The sequence below is a fragment of the Lingula anatina genome, chromosome 7 (genome assembly GCF_051362555.1).
Source record: "Lingula anatina isolate TDL-2025a chromosome 7, LinAna3.0, whole genome shotgun sequence".
In the NCBI taxonomy this organism is placed as follows: domain Eukaryota; kingdom Metazoa; phylum Brachiopoda; class Lingulata; order Lingulida; family Lingulidae; genus Lingula; species Lingula anatina.
In genome coordinates, this window is record NC_141773.1 from 16,044,016 (window position 1) to 16,060,441 (window position 16,426).

The 16,426-nt window shown below is 38.8% G+C and overlaps 2 protein-coding genes across 3 annotated transcripts; both read right to left on the reverse strand.

The window, feature by feature from the left end:
* Positions 1–139: 139 nt before the first annotated feature.
* On the reverse strand, positions 140–5,018 carry LOC106180440 (uncharacterized). Its single transcript, XM_087017303.1, has 7 exons — positions 4,826–5,018; positions 4,099–4,162; positions 3,815–3,921; positions 3,217–3,310; positions 2,679–2,746; positions 2,402–2,519; positions 140–1,425 (listed from the first exon to the last, which is right to left on the reverse strand). Exons 1-6 carry the CDS (start codon positions 4,889–4,891, stop codon positions 2,418–2,420), a joined length of 501 nt encoding a protein of 166 aa, XP_086873429.1. The 5' UTR covers positions 4,892–5,018; the 3' UTR covers positions 140–1,425; positions 2,402–2,417.
* A 665-nt stretch (positions 5,019–5,683) lies between these two features.
* On the reverse strand, positions 5,684–15,610 carry LOC106180425 (uncharacterized). Of its 2 annotated transcripts, XM_087017300.1 has the most exons (16): positions 15,455–15,610; positions 14,721–14,987; positions 14,235–14,464; positions 13,758–13,870; positions 13,352–13,551; positions 12,967–13,083; positions 12,476–12,595; positions 12,010–12,144; positions 11,646–11,768; positions 11,168–11,290; positions 9,960–10,063; positions 9,498–9,625; positions 9,070–9,266; positions 8,485–8,650; positions 7,552–7,903; positions 5,684–6,141 (listed from the first exon to the last, which is right to left on the reverse strand). In XM_087017300.1, exons 1-15 carry the CDS (start codon positions 15,552–15,554, stop codon positions 7,588–7,590), a joined length of 2,439 nt encoding a protein of 812 aa, XP_086873426.1. In that variant the 5' UTR covers positions 15,555–15,610; the 3' UTR covers positions 5,684–6,141; positions 7,552–7,587. The 2 variants fall into 2 exon arrangements, with proteins under 2 accessions (XP_086873426.1, XP_086873425.1); XM_087017299.1 differs by lacking the exon at positions 5,684–6,141 and having other exon boundaries at positions 7,050–7,903.
* Between the last annotated feature and the right edge of the window lie 816 nt (positions 15,611–16,426).

Below are 16,426 nucleotides of genomic sequence, written 5' to 3' on the forward strand. Positions count from 1 at the left end.
AAAAATAAAGCCAACTTGATAAAATAATCAAAGACGAGAATGGGATTTCGGGTTCTGATAAAAATTATGGACCACAGCAAGTCGATGAATACATCAAAACATACACGGTATATTAGCACACAAATAAAACCAACAAGTCTAACTGTATATAAAGAAAAATATTTATTAAACATTCAATAAACCAGCACCACTAAAAGCTAATGAGTCACATTTTACATTAAAAGGTATGCAGTTTACAACTGCGTTCTCAGTCAGTACAGTAATGGATTTAGTTTTTTTCCAGATCTAGATGCCAGCTGAGTTGCTGGTAGATTATGACGTGGTAATGTTCAGCTGACTATGCGATCACCATATGAATCTCACCATAATAAATACTTAACCAAATTATTATGTTTTCATGAAAAAATAAACTCAAATTTCTTATATATATGTTAATTTAATTTTAAAAACATGCTTATTCACCGTTATCTATGTAATTTACAAACTTTACAAACTTTTTAAATTATCTAAAATGTTTTTAAAAATCACATTAGCCATTTCACAATGTGTGCAAAATAAGCCCCATTTCTTTATTAATGCAAAATAAACTGCATAGTAGGATACAGCATGTACAATTCGGTATGTACATGTACGCACAGTCCGATCCAGGGGAAGGAGGCTTCGGGGGGGGGGGGGGGGGGGGGGTAAATAACGTGCTGCTTACCACCATTGCTTTGGAGGTATGAAAAAATATGACCTTCATTTTTAACGACCCCATCCCCCACCCTCCCAAACATACACCAAAGATTAAAACAAACGAAACAAAACAAACACAAATTAATCGTCCCACTTAAATTTTTTAATCATTTTGTCTCTATTCAACCAGCCTATGAAAAAAAGGACCTCCGGCCGCGGTACAGTTCATTAATATTTATTAGATGTGATCATCTCAATATGTACAAAATGTCAACGGAGATTACCTAATGTAAGCTGCCTCAGCTAAGAGGTACAGACGGAGATATCAATTTTTTGCAGTGAATTACTTAACACAAAGTTTAATAAGTTCAAAGGCGTATACTATTCTTGAATTATCAGGGATATTCAGCGCATAAACTTGATAAGGAATGGATTCTCTACCGTAAAGCATGTCATCCCTCCCATGAATATATCACAATAATGAGCTAGGATACATATCGTTACTTATTCAATCCATGTGTCTAGTTCTTGAATAATTAAACAAAAATGAAATCATCTAAATGGTAATAATTCTGGTAAAAAAATACAAAAATATATCCTCTGCCAAAGCTCGGCTGAGCTATGACGTTAACTAATGCTGTGCAAAATACATATAAAAAGAGATTTACCAACACGGTGGTAAACTGATCTCGTGAGGTGAAAGGTTAGCAAAGTTGGGCGCATACTAACATTAGGCGCACTGAACTTCAGTTAGGCCACACTTTTTTATTTTTATGGATGACATCCTCTGGGTACCCCAAAATCGGTGCGAGAGGGCGAAAAAAAAAAAAAACAGTCCAAAAAAAAAAAAAAAACTGCTTAAGTAAAGGAATGCTGTCAGTACACAACTGGAAACACAAATTTAACCACAGAAACACGTTTCAAACTAACAATATGTCTTTATCCATGCTCTCAAAATATTAAAGCATTGTGAATACTTCGTAGAAATGTAAAAAAAAAGTCATGAATTGATATACTTCATATTACCAAATCTATTTAAGGTTATTTCATGCATTCATTTGGTATAGCAATCAATAAAACAAATATCAATCAAACAGTGTGTCTTTATTTGTATTCTCAGAATATTAAAACATTTTGAACACTTCACAGAAATGTTTAAAAAATGATGCAAAGATATGCTTAATACTACCAAATCTATTAAAGGTCATTTCAGACGATGCCATTTTGTCAACTTCAACTCACACGAAGCAGCTAAACTGTCAGGTGGCCTGTCCGACCTTCAGCCCACCAAATACCTCGACGCCCTTGTCGACCCTTTTTTCGCTACAGAAAACCTGGTATTAATGTGCTGCTTTATACAGAATGTCACAGAAATGTTTCGGCCGCCGCCAGCCTTTCGCACAATTGTAAAAAGGTGATATCTCCATGCCCAATATCAATGGCATACCAATCCAAAACGATGGCGCCTGTTCTCTTTATGACTTTTATTGTTGTGTAATTTGAAAGTAATCCTAGAGATGAATTTGACAGCAAAGTGGCCGCATTTCCACGTGGCGAAAATACGCATGCGCAGAAAGCTCATTTCCTTGCAAATTCAATAACAACGTGTGCGACAACCGACTTCGTTGGGGGCTGGGGGGGGGGCTTTTTTTTTTTTTTTTTTGGAGAACGGGCGAAAATCCATGCGCGCGCAGGATGTCATCCATAAAATTAAAAAAGTGTGGCCTTATGGCATTTTCCTTTCAGATGGCGTGTTTTCCTGGATAGTGAGGCTGCATTTCAATGCTTCCTGGCACGGTGGAGAGTTGTCTGTAATGTGCTGAGACGCACACCATGGCGTAAATCTGAAACACAAAAATAAGAACGCAATTACTCAAAGAGTTTTTATTATAGATACAGCATTTTGAAAAATGAGGATATGATACATAATCGTGAAAAAAATCAACATATACACGTACAAAGAGAGAGAGAGAGAGAGAAGATGAGAGAGAAATAGCACTTACATTAACAAGAACTATCACCACTGCTAAAATGAATGCTACTGCCGTGATTGGGTTGGTAAACACGAGAGCTACAAGAAAAAAGGAATAAGTATTATTTATATACCAGGCATTAAATTTTACCAAATGAACACAGTTCATCAACAGCATTTGTGTTCAACTCTGACCGTCTCGTACACGTTATGCCTTTTCACAAAATTTTACAAATCAAATTTTTCAAGGGGCAAAGGGACCCAAACGGTAATGTTAATTCCAGATACTGTTTCAGATCATTCAAGTTTTTATCATATAGAACAGTTTTGAATTGATTTTGTTTCGCCTAAAACTATACGTAGCCTCTGCATAAAATATTATAGTGGATTAATGGCAAAAGTATTATATGTAATACTTTGGCATGGACTCCTACAGTCTATGAAGTACTCAGCACTGGGTATAAAATTACTGAAGTAAAAAGAAAAATTCGGGGAAATTCTGTGCTATCAATAGTCGTGATTGGTCTAAAAGAGTTCACTACAGCCATAGGTCATTCCAATTTACTTACCAATTACAAGGAAATACTGGATCAAGTTAATCGCTTCCAACACAATGAAAACCACGGTCAAAATCATCCAAGGTAAAAACATCCCACGGATGCCCTGAAATGCGGTAAATAGAGGTAAACTCATCATTATGAACACCCCCCCCCCCCCTGACGTGACCTACACACTGATATATATCAGCGGGGATCAAATAATCCACAAAAATATAATTATTCTCCTGCCCCATGCCCGACACACTCACACATCTTGTTTCCATTAAAATTGATCTCTTTTTGCAACCTTGATCTTTTTTTTTTGGATATTGATAACAGCGTATTTTAATTGCTGCCTGATAAAGGAGTTTCTAATTTTCAGAAATCAATTTTTAAAACCTGACGGAATTTCAATTAAAATAACATTCTACTCCAGGCTTATCTCAGAATGCTAACCTTAATACGATGTCTTATTATCAAGTCTCCAGATCGACATTCATAACACATTAAAACCTCATGAAACGGTGTCGTATAATCTAAACTGACAATTATGTTTTTAGCTATAAACGGCATTGAATAAAAGCAGGTTCTCTCTTTGGTTTTAGTTTATTAGCGATTCGTAACTGACCTTAACCACGCCTATGATGAGAAGAATGGAGAACAGGATCCACAGTGACATCACAGCGATTTCCGCCCAGTACAAGTAGAACCGTAATCCGTAAACAGAAGGATCATCTGAAAATAAAAAAGTGTCAAGCATGATTATTAAACAGAGGTTGATTATAATTATCTAGTACGTGATACATCAGCAATAACTGTGTTCGTCATTTATCGAATAAAAATACATTTGTTATCATTGTCTAATATCAACTGATTAAGAATGTTGAGAATCTTTAAACTAAGTTAACTTACCGTAGGCTTGATACATTACACTAAGCAGGTAGCCATACAGGCCCAGCACTAAGGTCCCTATGATCTGAAACCAGACATAAAATCTTCATGTAGTACGAGTCAGCGATCAGTCCTGATAGTTTATACGTTTTGAGAATGGAAAATTAAAGAGATGGCATCTATATGTAGCAAAAGTGTAGCGCTGTAATTGTCGTATCGGGTTTTCCTACCGGTACATTCATGAATAAGTAGTCGGGGGGGGGGGGGGGGGGGGGGGGGGGGGGGGGGGATGGGGCTCCCCCCCCCCCCCCCCCCCCACACACACACAAACAAACACTTTGAAACCAAGCCAACCCTAAATAAAGTGCAAAAAGCAGGGAGGAGGTTCCAAGGAGCACTGCTCACTTCTTTAAGCCAAATGTAGGCCTATATAAAAAGATTGCTTCGCCGGCCAACACCACAATCAACTGGTGCAATTTCAAGTGCATACTCGGTACAGGGTTTTTCGCATTTTTCCTCTTCCTCCTCTAACCTCTCAAACTTTTTTCTAAAATATTTTATCCCTTTACTGAAAAATCCACTTCCTACACGCCTGCCTGGTGATGCATTTAACACATGTTAAACGTCAGGAAATGCTGTCGCACTGAATATTGCTCCGCATTATTCATATCTCTATTCATTTTTGGCAATTTTTAAATAAATTCATATAATAGTTTTACTTCTACTCTTTGTAGTTTGTCATACTTACCATAGACCATATCGCACTTGCAATGGAGCCCTGTTTTAGATTCATACAGCCACAACATGTCTCCATGATTGTAATAACCAACAAAAAATTATCAGAAAATGATCTATCGACTAACGACTTGCTCTATCACGATAATGTTACGAAATGTTAAGTGCGCAATACTGCGTCCTTTTTATAACGCTCTCGGCTTAGGGCGTATCCGGGAGTAATTTTCTATGTTTGTTTGCTCGAAATCCCCATCCTTCATTTCGCAATATTCACTATGATAATTCCTTTCCCCGAAACATATTATGCAAATGAGTCATCCCGGTACTGTGACGTCACTGGTGAGGTCGATGCTTGGGTCACCCCAGACGTTCATAACAACATGCTTATCTCTTACACTTTTATTTCTCTGACCTCGTTTATTATAACCTAAAGGCATGGATTATATTTCTTGGTTAGCCAAGATATTCCATGGATTATGAAGTTATGCCAATTATTAAGACACGAAGTTCTCTTTAGCACCCATTTTATATAAATCATTCATGTTTGGTTGGTAAATTAGGTAATCAACCTAGAACATGTAGCAAAGATAATACCCTTTTAATGTTTATTCGAAAGTGTCTGGCAAGATTTGATAGAGACGCATCAAATGTCACTTGGATATTTCTTTACAGGTACTAGAAGTAGAAGGGTATTTATATCACGTTTACGTGTTAAGAAAATGAGGGTCCGTATGACAGACAGTTGGCCTTGTAACACACGGTTAGGGTTGGGTAAGTGTGTCAACATCCGCATACCTGTACAAAGTAATGAAAACACATTAAAGTGTGTGTGTGTGTGTGTGTATTTGTGTGTTTGTGGTGGTGGGGGGGGGGGGGGGGGGGTGCAGGGGGCTCTCTTGCCCAGCTGTGAACGACACCGGGACGGATCTACACCATTTACACTTTTCTAGATTTTCATGTAGTTCACAGGCAGTTTAATTTATTGAAACATTTGTCAAATATTTCAGTTAAATCCACTGCATTTAACTTTATTCCCAGACAAAGGATATACAGGTTTTTCCCATAGTGATACACGTAGCAGCCATTTCACAGGGGGTGAATTTATACAGTAATCCCAAAAATACATTAAGTATTACTTTTTGCATCCTGTCCCACACCTATCTTACAACTTGTTCATATCTTTAATTGATTAAGTGTAAAGCTTGAAAACGTACACTGGGATCCTCTTTCGTAGATTTGACGACATTGTATTACCCCAACTCTAGGACAGTGGCCTGCGTCATTTAGTGACCTTCCCTTCTACCTGTTATCAGTGGTGCCAATGACAAACTAAAATAAAAGAAGTTGGTCTTGTTTTTCTTCTTCAAAATGTCTTTTCAGATACATTTAACAGTTTAAAAAAATGAGCTTGCATGCAGTATATTTTACAGTGTACTAAATAAATTTTAACACAGAAACAATAGCAACAAGTAGATTGCATATAAAGCAAACAAAATGATAAAAAACGAAAACAAATAATCTCCCCTTAACAACAAAATGTTACTCTTATCTCAGTTTTTACATAAATAAACACATTATTTATAAATGCGTCTTTAGTCAATGCAGGGTCACTAATGAAATTGATCTACCCGCACTTCCTAATTTAGACGCAGGAAATGTTACTTGTGGATTAAGAGGGAATTTTCTGCTGAATGGGCTTGTCAGTGGTATTGTTTACTCATCAGACTCAATTCTCACATTGAATGCGCTCCGTTTTAAATATTTGCACTTGATTATCTCGTTCTAATTTCGGTTGCGTGAATGCCACGTTTTCTGTACACCTGTATGCATTCAATAACAAAATCAAATCAAATTTGTAATACGTGTAAAATAAATTCAAGCAACACTGAAACAAGCCTATTTTTCGAATTACCACCTGTTCCACAGTTTATACAAAAGAAATTGAATAATAAATGCAATAAATAAGCTGAATTTGAAAATATGCGCATTAAAAATGTAAAAGATGCCCCACATCGCAGAATACAATAGTACTTATATAAAACATATCTTTTTCTACGGCAAAAGCAGCAAACAACAGTGTTGTTCCATAGCAGATCCATCTACAGGACACACTGGGTCAAGTTCCCCCCTTTCCATAATAATAAATATAACAAATGGAACGAAACAAAAACAAAAAATTGTCCTATTTATAGTTTTACCCTCCCCCCCCCCCCCCCCCCCCCACACACACACACATACACAGGAAAGCCCTTGATCCGCCGGTACAGTTCAGTGATATTTAAAAGATCTGATCAACTCAATATGTACTTAAGACCAACACCGATTTCCTCGTAGTAGCTGACTCGGTTAAGGGCGAGACTCCTGTGGCAACTGAAGTACTGTACTAAACCAAGTGGGTTTGTGTGTTAGAATTGATTTTGTTAACACACAGTTGAATAAGAAAAAAATAACATATACGTCTACCATTTATGACTTATCATGTATATTCATCAGGTAAACTTGAATTATTTAGGATGTCATATGTCTACCCCATTAATGGCACACATTAATTATCAATATGCTTACTTTTTAAATAATGTTTTAACATTATTAAAATATAAACGTTAGTGATTAAACTGTTCGCTTCTACTTTGGAGGTCATTTAACAATTAATTCGAGATAAAACGACTATACAATGTCTGTGTGTTTGGCACATAAAAACCTGACTAATCACATTTCGTAAGGCAGCTGATACGGTACGTGTTAACAGTCCCGTGACATTTATCTTGCTCCTTTTCATACAGTTGAAGTGGTTCGAACTTGAGATAACTCGCCCCATGCCTGTTTAGGCGGAGTGGGAGGTGGGCGCTCTGCTTGAATGGCTTGGGTGGTTTGCCTTCGAATTAATCGATGGCTTGGTCCGGGTTCGTCATCGGCCGTGGTAAAAGTAGCGCCCTCTATGTTTTCAAAATTGGTATCGTCTGCTGAGGTTACTTCATTTTTGACGGTGTAACGTTCTGGGTTGACCTCTTGGCCCTCGGCATCCGGGCATGCGCTTTCTGTCGGTAACGGACTGGGATTGATTGCCAAAGTTTTGGAAATGTACTTTTTCCTATATAGGAGAAATGATGGATACATTGCATGAATATGGAAGACGAATTAAACTAGACAGCAAATACATATATATTGTCTACTTCAACCGTATCTTTAATTGAGCATCCGATGAGAGAACCATCTCTTCCAAAACTGAAGCCTCGTTTTTTTCAGTTCATGGCAACTGTGTGAATCTATACTGTAGTTTTGCTAAACGAGGCTTTATTTACGGGAAAGATGTAAAAAGGGCCTAAATAGATGATTTTTCGAACGAATGGTAGACTAGCATGCTAAATACGAGAATTAAAATTAATCAGATTTTTCCTTCGGAAATGAATTCGTAAATGTAAATGGTAGTGACACAACAACCTGAAAGAAAAAGTTAAACATACAGGGATGTTATCCTAATTAACAAAAACAAAGAAAATAAGTAATGACTGTTTGGCTTACACACATATAACCACAACTCGGATTCATAGACTTTTTTATGTGAAGAACTGCTTTTATATCCTTTTCGCTCGTCTTTTAAGATTAAAATCCAAACAAAGTGTTCTCCTTTCTTTAATTGTAACACGCATTATTAAGTCAAATCCGCATTACCTTATCCATATAATGGCAACCGCTATGACCGCAAGGACTAGAACGACTGCAAACACTACGCCAATGACCCAGAGCAAGGACTGCGGTTCCGGAGTGGTAGACAGCTGGGGATCGTAGGCTAGAGGGGGCGACTTGAGCACCGCTGTCGCCACAACGCTGTGGTTGCCTGTGGAATAAAACGTTTTATTTATGTCAACGCAGAACACGGGTACTTAGTCAATTAGTGTTAAGAAGCAATACGTAAAACTACATGGGAACGTATTTAAATGTCTCTCAGACTGAAATAAGCTGGATATATTTATATTCTGTTCATCATGTTTTAAGTAACTTGATCCTCTATTGCGTAGAACGTTAGTTCTGAACTGTAACGCAACAGGCTGCGCCACCGACGAGAACACATAGAAGACTGCATTACCTGGTATATTTTCCTGTACTTTTTACCTTGAAACGAAAACACCTGGAGTGGGCTAGAGTAGGAGGAGGAGTAGATGTAGGATGAGAGCAGAAAGAGAAATGAGATATACGAAATAAAAATAAAAATAAAAACAAACTACCCACGAGTGTAGAGTAACAGTGTTCACTCACCCAGTGCATCCTCCAATGCACTTATATTGCTCTGCACGGCCGTCAACAGATCTGTTACTGACATGACGTCGCCGCTCGTTGTGAGGGCATAGAAGGCCACGTCCAAGTAGTTGGAATCGTTGAGCCAAGCGACGGGGTAGCCGGGAGAACGAAGGATATAGTTGTACGTGAATGTGGCATCAGAGGCGATTGTCCTCCTAAAATAACGCAAAGTAATAAATCTGTGGATAGGTGCACGTGTGCATTTTACGGGCGATTTGCTGTTTTACACAAACCTTCCAATATAGTTTTAACGATTGGGTGTCCAATGCAATGTACAGTATAATCACTTTAATCTCGATAAGCACGTAACTCCATGTACGCTTAAAAAATTTAAGAAAAATGCAGTTAAGTTTCAATGTTAACAACTTCAACCAAACTGAACTTACTTCCGGCGGCGTCTGCCGACAGATGTCGCACTGACCAACGTGCACGTGGTATTTGAAGTGGCAGCGCAGTAACTGTTGGCCAGTGAAGCTATCATTGTGGTCACTCGTCTGTCCACTGCCACTGTATACTGTGAATGGAAACAACACATGAAAAAATGCCGAAACAAATGCACGGAATGAAAGTAACGCCTTATAGTTTTCTAGAGACCAAGTTTTGTGCTTTAATTCGTTTATTCAAAGGCTAAGTTGAATACAAGTACTGGCTATGTCATTTCAGCAATGTTATTATTATTATTATTATTTTAGAACAAAAATAACTGAATGTAATCAAGCATAATTATAAAAAACGATGTTTTATAACTTATTGAACTGTATAAACTGATTAAAAAACAACGCTGTGGTTGGACAAACAGTGTGGTGGTTCATGCATGTGGAAAAATACACGTGGCCATGCACTCTTACCCTTGACATGGACATTATCACAGAAATCTTGATGGCATTCACTATCTCTGTGTTACTGGGCACCCGCCGCTCGTTCTGCACGGGCATGACGTCATCCGGGAGCTCTGAAAACGTGTTACCCATCAGATTTCAAGGTCCGTGGAAAAAATTCAGGCCTACCCAACTACCAGACTCGGCACCTAAGGATCCTGAATTAACCGGTATATCGGACCACACTACCCGTTTTCAAGGTGTGTGTCAGATCGCATTTCGGAGTATCAGCCAGAATACCGACAGGATGAGCCCTGGCATGCTCGGCTGTCACCTTGATTGGATAGTAAACGATTGTCGTAAAATTGCTATATGATTTTAAAACCGGGTGCATAAATTTGAAAGCCACCTAGATGAACCTTAGACTGCCACATTAATCTAATACAATGCAAAAAAGCCCTATCAAAAGTGGTTAAAACATTCAAACCGAATGTCGTTAAGTCCCCATATATCCCCATAGAGACAATAAAATAGAGTACTCTTAAGTAAGAGTACAGTTTAAGGTTGTTCAGCCGAGCGTGGATGAGCCCGCAGTCGTGCTACAAAATTTGTTCTGGGGTATGATACTCCGAAATGTGATCTGACACACACCTTGAAAACGGGTAGCGTGGTCCGATATACCGGTTAATTCAGGATCCTTAGGTGCCGAGTCTGGTAGTTGGGTAGGCCTGAAATTGAAGGTTTTCTATGACACCATGGACGGTGCATAGATTTAACTATAAAAAGCAGCAAATTTAACGTTTCGATCCGCAATGAATGGAGATTTGACAAATTATATTGATTTTGTCCCTTATTAGCATAATAGGGCACCTTTTGTTAAATTCTGGACAATATTTTATTTTATCATCCCTGATAGGTTGGCTTCCATAAAAATATCATAGCCAAGACAATACCTAATACGGTTTACAGGGAAAATAGATAAACAAAAGTGAAATTGCATATTTGAAGGTAGTTTAAGTGGTTGGAACGAACCCAACTGCCTGAGGTACTTAACACATTTTGTGTAACATTTGCATAATTTAGTGCCCTCAAGGTAATAAAATAAGAAACCAAACGAAATTACGAAACGATATAGCAAAGTTATAAAACATTACACCAACTGTGTGCACCACTAACGTGATTCAAGCGTCCTCATTTTTGTGGGACACACACACACACACACAAACACACACACTTACCCGTGCACCTGCCGTTGACCAGTATGAGACCTGCAGGACACTGGCAGGTAAAGCTCCCCTCCGTGTTCATGCACTCCTGGGTGTCCAGGCAGCCGTCCCGTAGCAGCCAACACTCGTCTATATCTATATTACCATAAATAAAACCTAAGACTTTACACCTTTACTCCATAATTATACAGTTATTGTATCAGTTGTTCGAGATATGATGAGGATCTGGTTGACTGTGACTTTCTTTGTCCATAAAAATACCAGGATGCGGTACAGCTTCGTTTTTAAAAAGAGTTAAGATAGAATTCAGAATAAAACATGAAACCTCTTAGCAGAGGTAAATGATGCAGGTGTGGAAACTGGCGGATTAAAATGGACAGGCAGTTTGAGACAAACATGTACGGGGAACGTAAACGCTCATAACTTGTTTTTCAGAACTATCCACGCGCAAGCACCAGAGAGATAGAGATAGAGAGGGCGAGCAACATACCTATGCAACTATATCCATCACTTCCCAGAGTGTACCCTGCATCACATGAACAGTTGTAGCCGCCAGCAGTATTCTGGCAGTGCTGGACGCAGCTGTGGTTACCGGTCAGACACTCATCTTGGTCTGAAATATATTTCATTATACCTGTACAGCTCCACACAGTCACAAACGCCCGTTCTGTTTCGTTTCTCTTTCAGATAAGCACTCCGCTAACACTTTCTCAGATTCAACTCCCTTCCAATCTTTAAACATCTTTTTCACATGGGATGTGTTGGGGAAGGTGAATGAAACCGCGCTTAAAATGCAAACGTTTTCAGCATTTCATTATTGATCGCGTAAGTGTTCAACACCGCTTTGACCTTACCTACACATTCCGTGCCATTGAGGAGGGAGAATCCTTTCTTGCAGCCACATGTCTGGTTGCCAGTGGAAGATAAATTATAACACCATCCGTTGGTAAGATCGCAGCCAAGAGAGTTGATGTCACACGGATGGGTGGCTAACGGTAAATACGCCAAAGACAGAGTATTCAATATATGTACAAAACTCAGAATGTCTGAATAATAGGGATACAAAACCGCATTGGGGACTGTACAGCTGTAAATTGAAGTATGATTGCACTGTCAATAAAGTCGTGTTGATTATCAGCTCAAAGCTACCAGTAGAGGAAATATTACACATTGGAGACAAGTTTTAGTATTTTGCGTTGTACGTTCTTGTTATCACATAGGCCTACACGTATTCTTAAAATGGTCATAACAACAAATCCTGCTGAAGGACCTTTGAACAGTTGTGAATTCTCATTGTACTCCAAGCTTCTGAAAACTTACGGATACAGTCCTTTCCGTTCGATTGCATTACAAAACCAGCATCACACATGCAACGATAGGAGCCGACCTCATTGACGCAAATTTGTGAGCAGTCATTGGCAGGAGAGCATTCATTCACATCTGTAATAGGGCAAAGATGATTGTGTATATTTTATGTCATAATAAATAATAAAAAGAGATAAAATGTTGGTATTATAATCTAACTTTTTAAGGTTGAAAAGCAAATGATAAAACCGTAATAATCATCCAAAATTTGGTGCACAAGAATAAGTCTTTAACAATTCCAAAACCATCAGTTAGTTAATTAAAGCATAAACAGGATTACTAACAGAACTGCATTGAGTAATGACTGCATTTTAGTAGATACTAGTAGTTATTACATGTACAGTATATTAATATGAATGTTTATTATAAGTCACAGCAATATCAACTGGGAAAAGGTTCTGGAAAATCTTTTCGAAATACGCCGCTAAATGGAACTAATAAATCACCTTCACAACTGAAGCCGTCTGCTGCAAGTGTATATCCGGTTGCGCATGAGCAATAGTACGATCCAGGAACGTTCACACACGCATCCTCGCACGGATTCGTATCACATTCGTCAATATCTGTAATGTCAACATTTACGCTGTCACAATTCTGTGAGGAGATAAATTCAATTTAAGTATAAAACATGATTGTCTACAGATCTTAAGAAGTGTTCGTTTAAATTTATAACAGATGCACGAAACATATCATATTTCAAGATACAAAATCAGCTTATAACGGTGTAGTACACATACAGTTGGTGCTTTCGAACCTACTTGACTGTATCAGGTACAACAATGATTTTGGTATCTCAATAATTTATCAGATAAAGTAAGAAAAGCAAGGTACCATCGCACTGTTTTCCGTCTCCAGAATAGCCATGTGGACACGGTCCGCACGAGTAACTGGACACGTTGACAGTAGGCGTGGTGCTCAGACAGCGGATGCCAGGGAAGCACGGGTCGTCAGTTGCTGCGCATGCGTCAATGACATCTTCACAGTGGGTTCCTGAGTAGTTGTCTGGGCATGTGCATTCCAGTTTTATGAACCTGTTCGTAATAAGGTTATTCATGTACATTCTGTCTGATGATGTCATAATCATAAACGAGGCAACACTTTGAACTCGTTCTGGCGTTCGAGCATTCCCATATATTTTTTAATGTGCTCTATTAAAAAAACTTTCAAGAGCAAGAAGAAAATCCGCGTATACATTCTTAGTCAAGGCGGCGTAATATGAACACATGTGTACACTTACTTTGCATCTGTCTTCCTTAGTTCTTCGTCAGTTAACTGCTCACAGGTCCCGCCATTAAGACAGGGACAGTACTCTAGCACAGGGGTGTACGAGCTGCTGGCGTTACTGGAACCCTGCAACAAAACATCAGCGTTTAGAAAACGTTTAAATACAGTTATTCATATGTGCATGCAAATGGTGAATTCTTTTTGAATGAACGACACAAACATCACACGTGCATTGGCATATTGAACGACAACGAGCAACGATTTGAAATAAATCATTGCCACCCTTGCTGGTTTTAACGCTGCACCTTACATCAAATAACGGACCGCAGGATTTTCAGTTGGCAGCAGTTAAGCTCGTTGATTGATGGCTTGAAATATAATAAACAATAGAATTGTGAACGGTAAGACGAAATAATCGATATTGCATGTTGCAGAAATACGTAACATTTGTCATGACAAGCAGTACTGTTCAGAATGAGAAGCATCGTACCTTGGCAACAAATGTCACGGTTAAGTTGGCGTTCACCGAGTTCAGAATAATGCCTATGGCGCCCTGCTGTTCATTCAGGACAGTGAAGTTAACGCCACTGGAAGCGTTTGTATCCAGCAGGTCCTGGATGCTGTCCCCGTGCCGCGAGGAAATGTTTATCACTATCTGGGTGTATTCACCTATGTTAACCCGATGTGATGGTGGTCCGATAACCACAGGGGGAAAATTACCTAGAAAACAATCCGAGGTGAACAGTCACAGTTACAAGTAAAAACCATATTTGATTTCAATAGGATAAACAAAGCAAATGGAGACACGACGCATTAAACAATATTGTTGTTAAATTCCGTTCCTGAAATGTACTCCCAGGAGCTGTTAGCTATATATAGTTTAGACATTTAATTTCAATATTACGATTATGATTCATTTGATGCTTTAAATTTTGAAAGAAATTCAGTGATAAATTGAAAGCGCGCACAAACGTACCCAAATCTGCTACTGCTGCGTCAAACGCGACTTTCTCGGTTTTTGTGCTTTCGCCAAACGTTAGATCACCAGTCTGTGCTATGTCAAACAGACAAGGGGTGTAATCACCACACACTTCAAAAGCCTGCTGCTGTAGAGTCACATTATAAAAGGTAAAGTTTTCTGTAAACATTGGGACGAAGTCTGGGTCATTGTATGTGGCATAGTCGTCGCCGTCTGCATAGCAGAAAGCACTCCCTGTTGGTCCGGAACCGTTGGTTACCATCCCTGTGGATCATTAGGTTTATAAATACATTAGATTACATTGTTCTTAGAAACTCTTTTTGTCAAAAAGCGGATTAAGACGGGTTATTACTTTATCAAAACCGAGTTTTTACATATGAGATTACTGTATTGTACAAAAATATCTAACCTCTTTTAATGAAACCCTATCTAACCTTGCGGCGAGGACAGTCAAAATACACCCCCCCCCCCTCCCCGCTCTAACACATATCGGATCTACTCAGCTAAGAGTGTCTTTTGGATGTGTAAGGTCGACTAATTGTCATGCAAGAGTGCAATCTCTCTCTCTCTCTCTCGATCGAAGCATATCAGAAAACGTGACATCAAGCGTGTGCGTGTGTGTGTGTGTGTGTGTGTGTGTGAGAGAGAGAGAGAGAGAGAGAGAAGGAGAGAGAGAGATGGCCCAAAGAAGTAGTTTTTTCAGTGTGGTCATGCTTTGCTAATATTCTTACACGTCAAACCAAAGAGTTTGTAAAAATCTTCTTCAGGTGATGTTATTGGTATTGCTGTGCCATTGAACGGTGTGAAATCGTCCGCCATATCTCCGTTCATTACTCCCACAAGCCCCCGCGTGCTATAGGAAAAATTGCTGGGGACATCAAGGACGACGGTCAACATACCCTGCAGGTAAGAGTCCATAATAATGTCAATTTAAAAATAGTTCACGCAAAACAATTATAGACAATGTGACATGAATAGCCACTTATAGCTTTGACTAATAAACAGCGTTTATGTTATCTAATGCTTTATGTTTTAATTATTTAGATGTTGAAAAGGTATCTCTTCCATTAGTTCAAATACCTGGTGTCATATAAATGTACATGTACAAGCATGTACAAGACAAAACACAAATGCATCATAACCGTAACTATTCACACAACACTCACATGTATGGCTTTCACAATGATGGCAATCCCGATATCGTATAACGCCTCTACGGAGTTGTTGTCCGACTTGGAGAGCAGTACACTTGCTGGGAGCAAAGGATGCGTACTGGGTTGGCTTGTATAGTTGCCAGTGTCTTGCAACGTGCAGTTCACATGCAGCTCCAGCTCTGACTGCGTGTTGTTTTTCAGGTTCATTTGGATACCTGACTGGTTGGCTACCTGTATGGCGACTGCGGTCAGTATCGTTGCCTGTCCAGTGCCTGGAATATGCGTTAAAAAGCTTATGAATTGGATACTAAACGTAGGCATTAAAAAAAAACCCTGTTTGATAAATGGGGTTGGGGTGGGGGTTGGGGGTGGGGGTGGGGGGCTTTTACTTAAAAATTGTCAAATAAATATCATTTCAAATTGCTTTTTATACCTTTGTGTGCTGTGAAGTTCAATTTGTGAAGTTCAATTTATAAAGCTGTCTTATTTTTGCATAATTTAAGTGATTCATTTAAATGCGACAAGCAATTTCGTTTTTATTTTTTATAA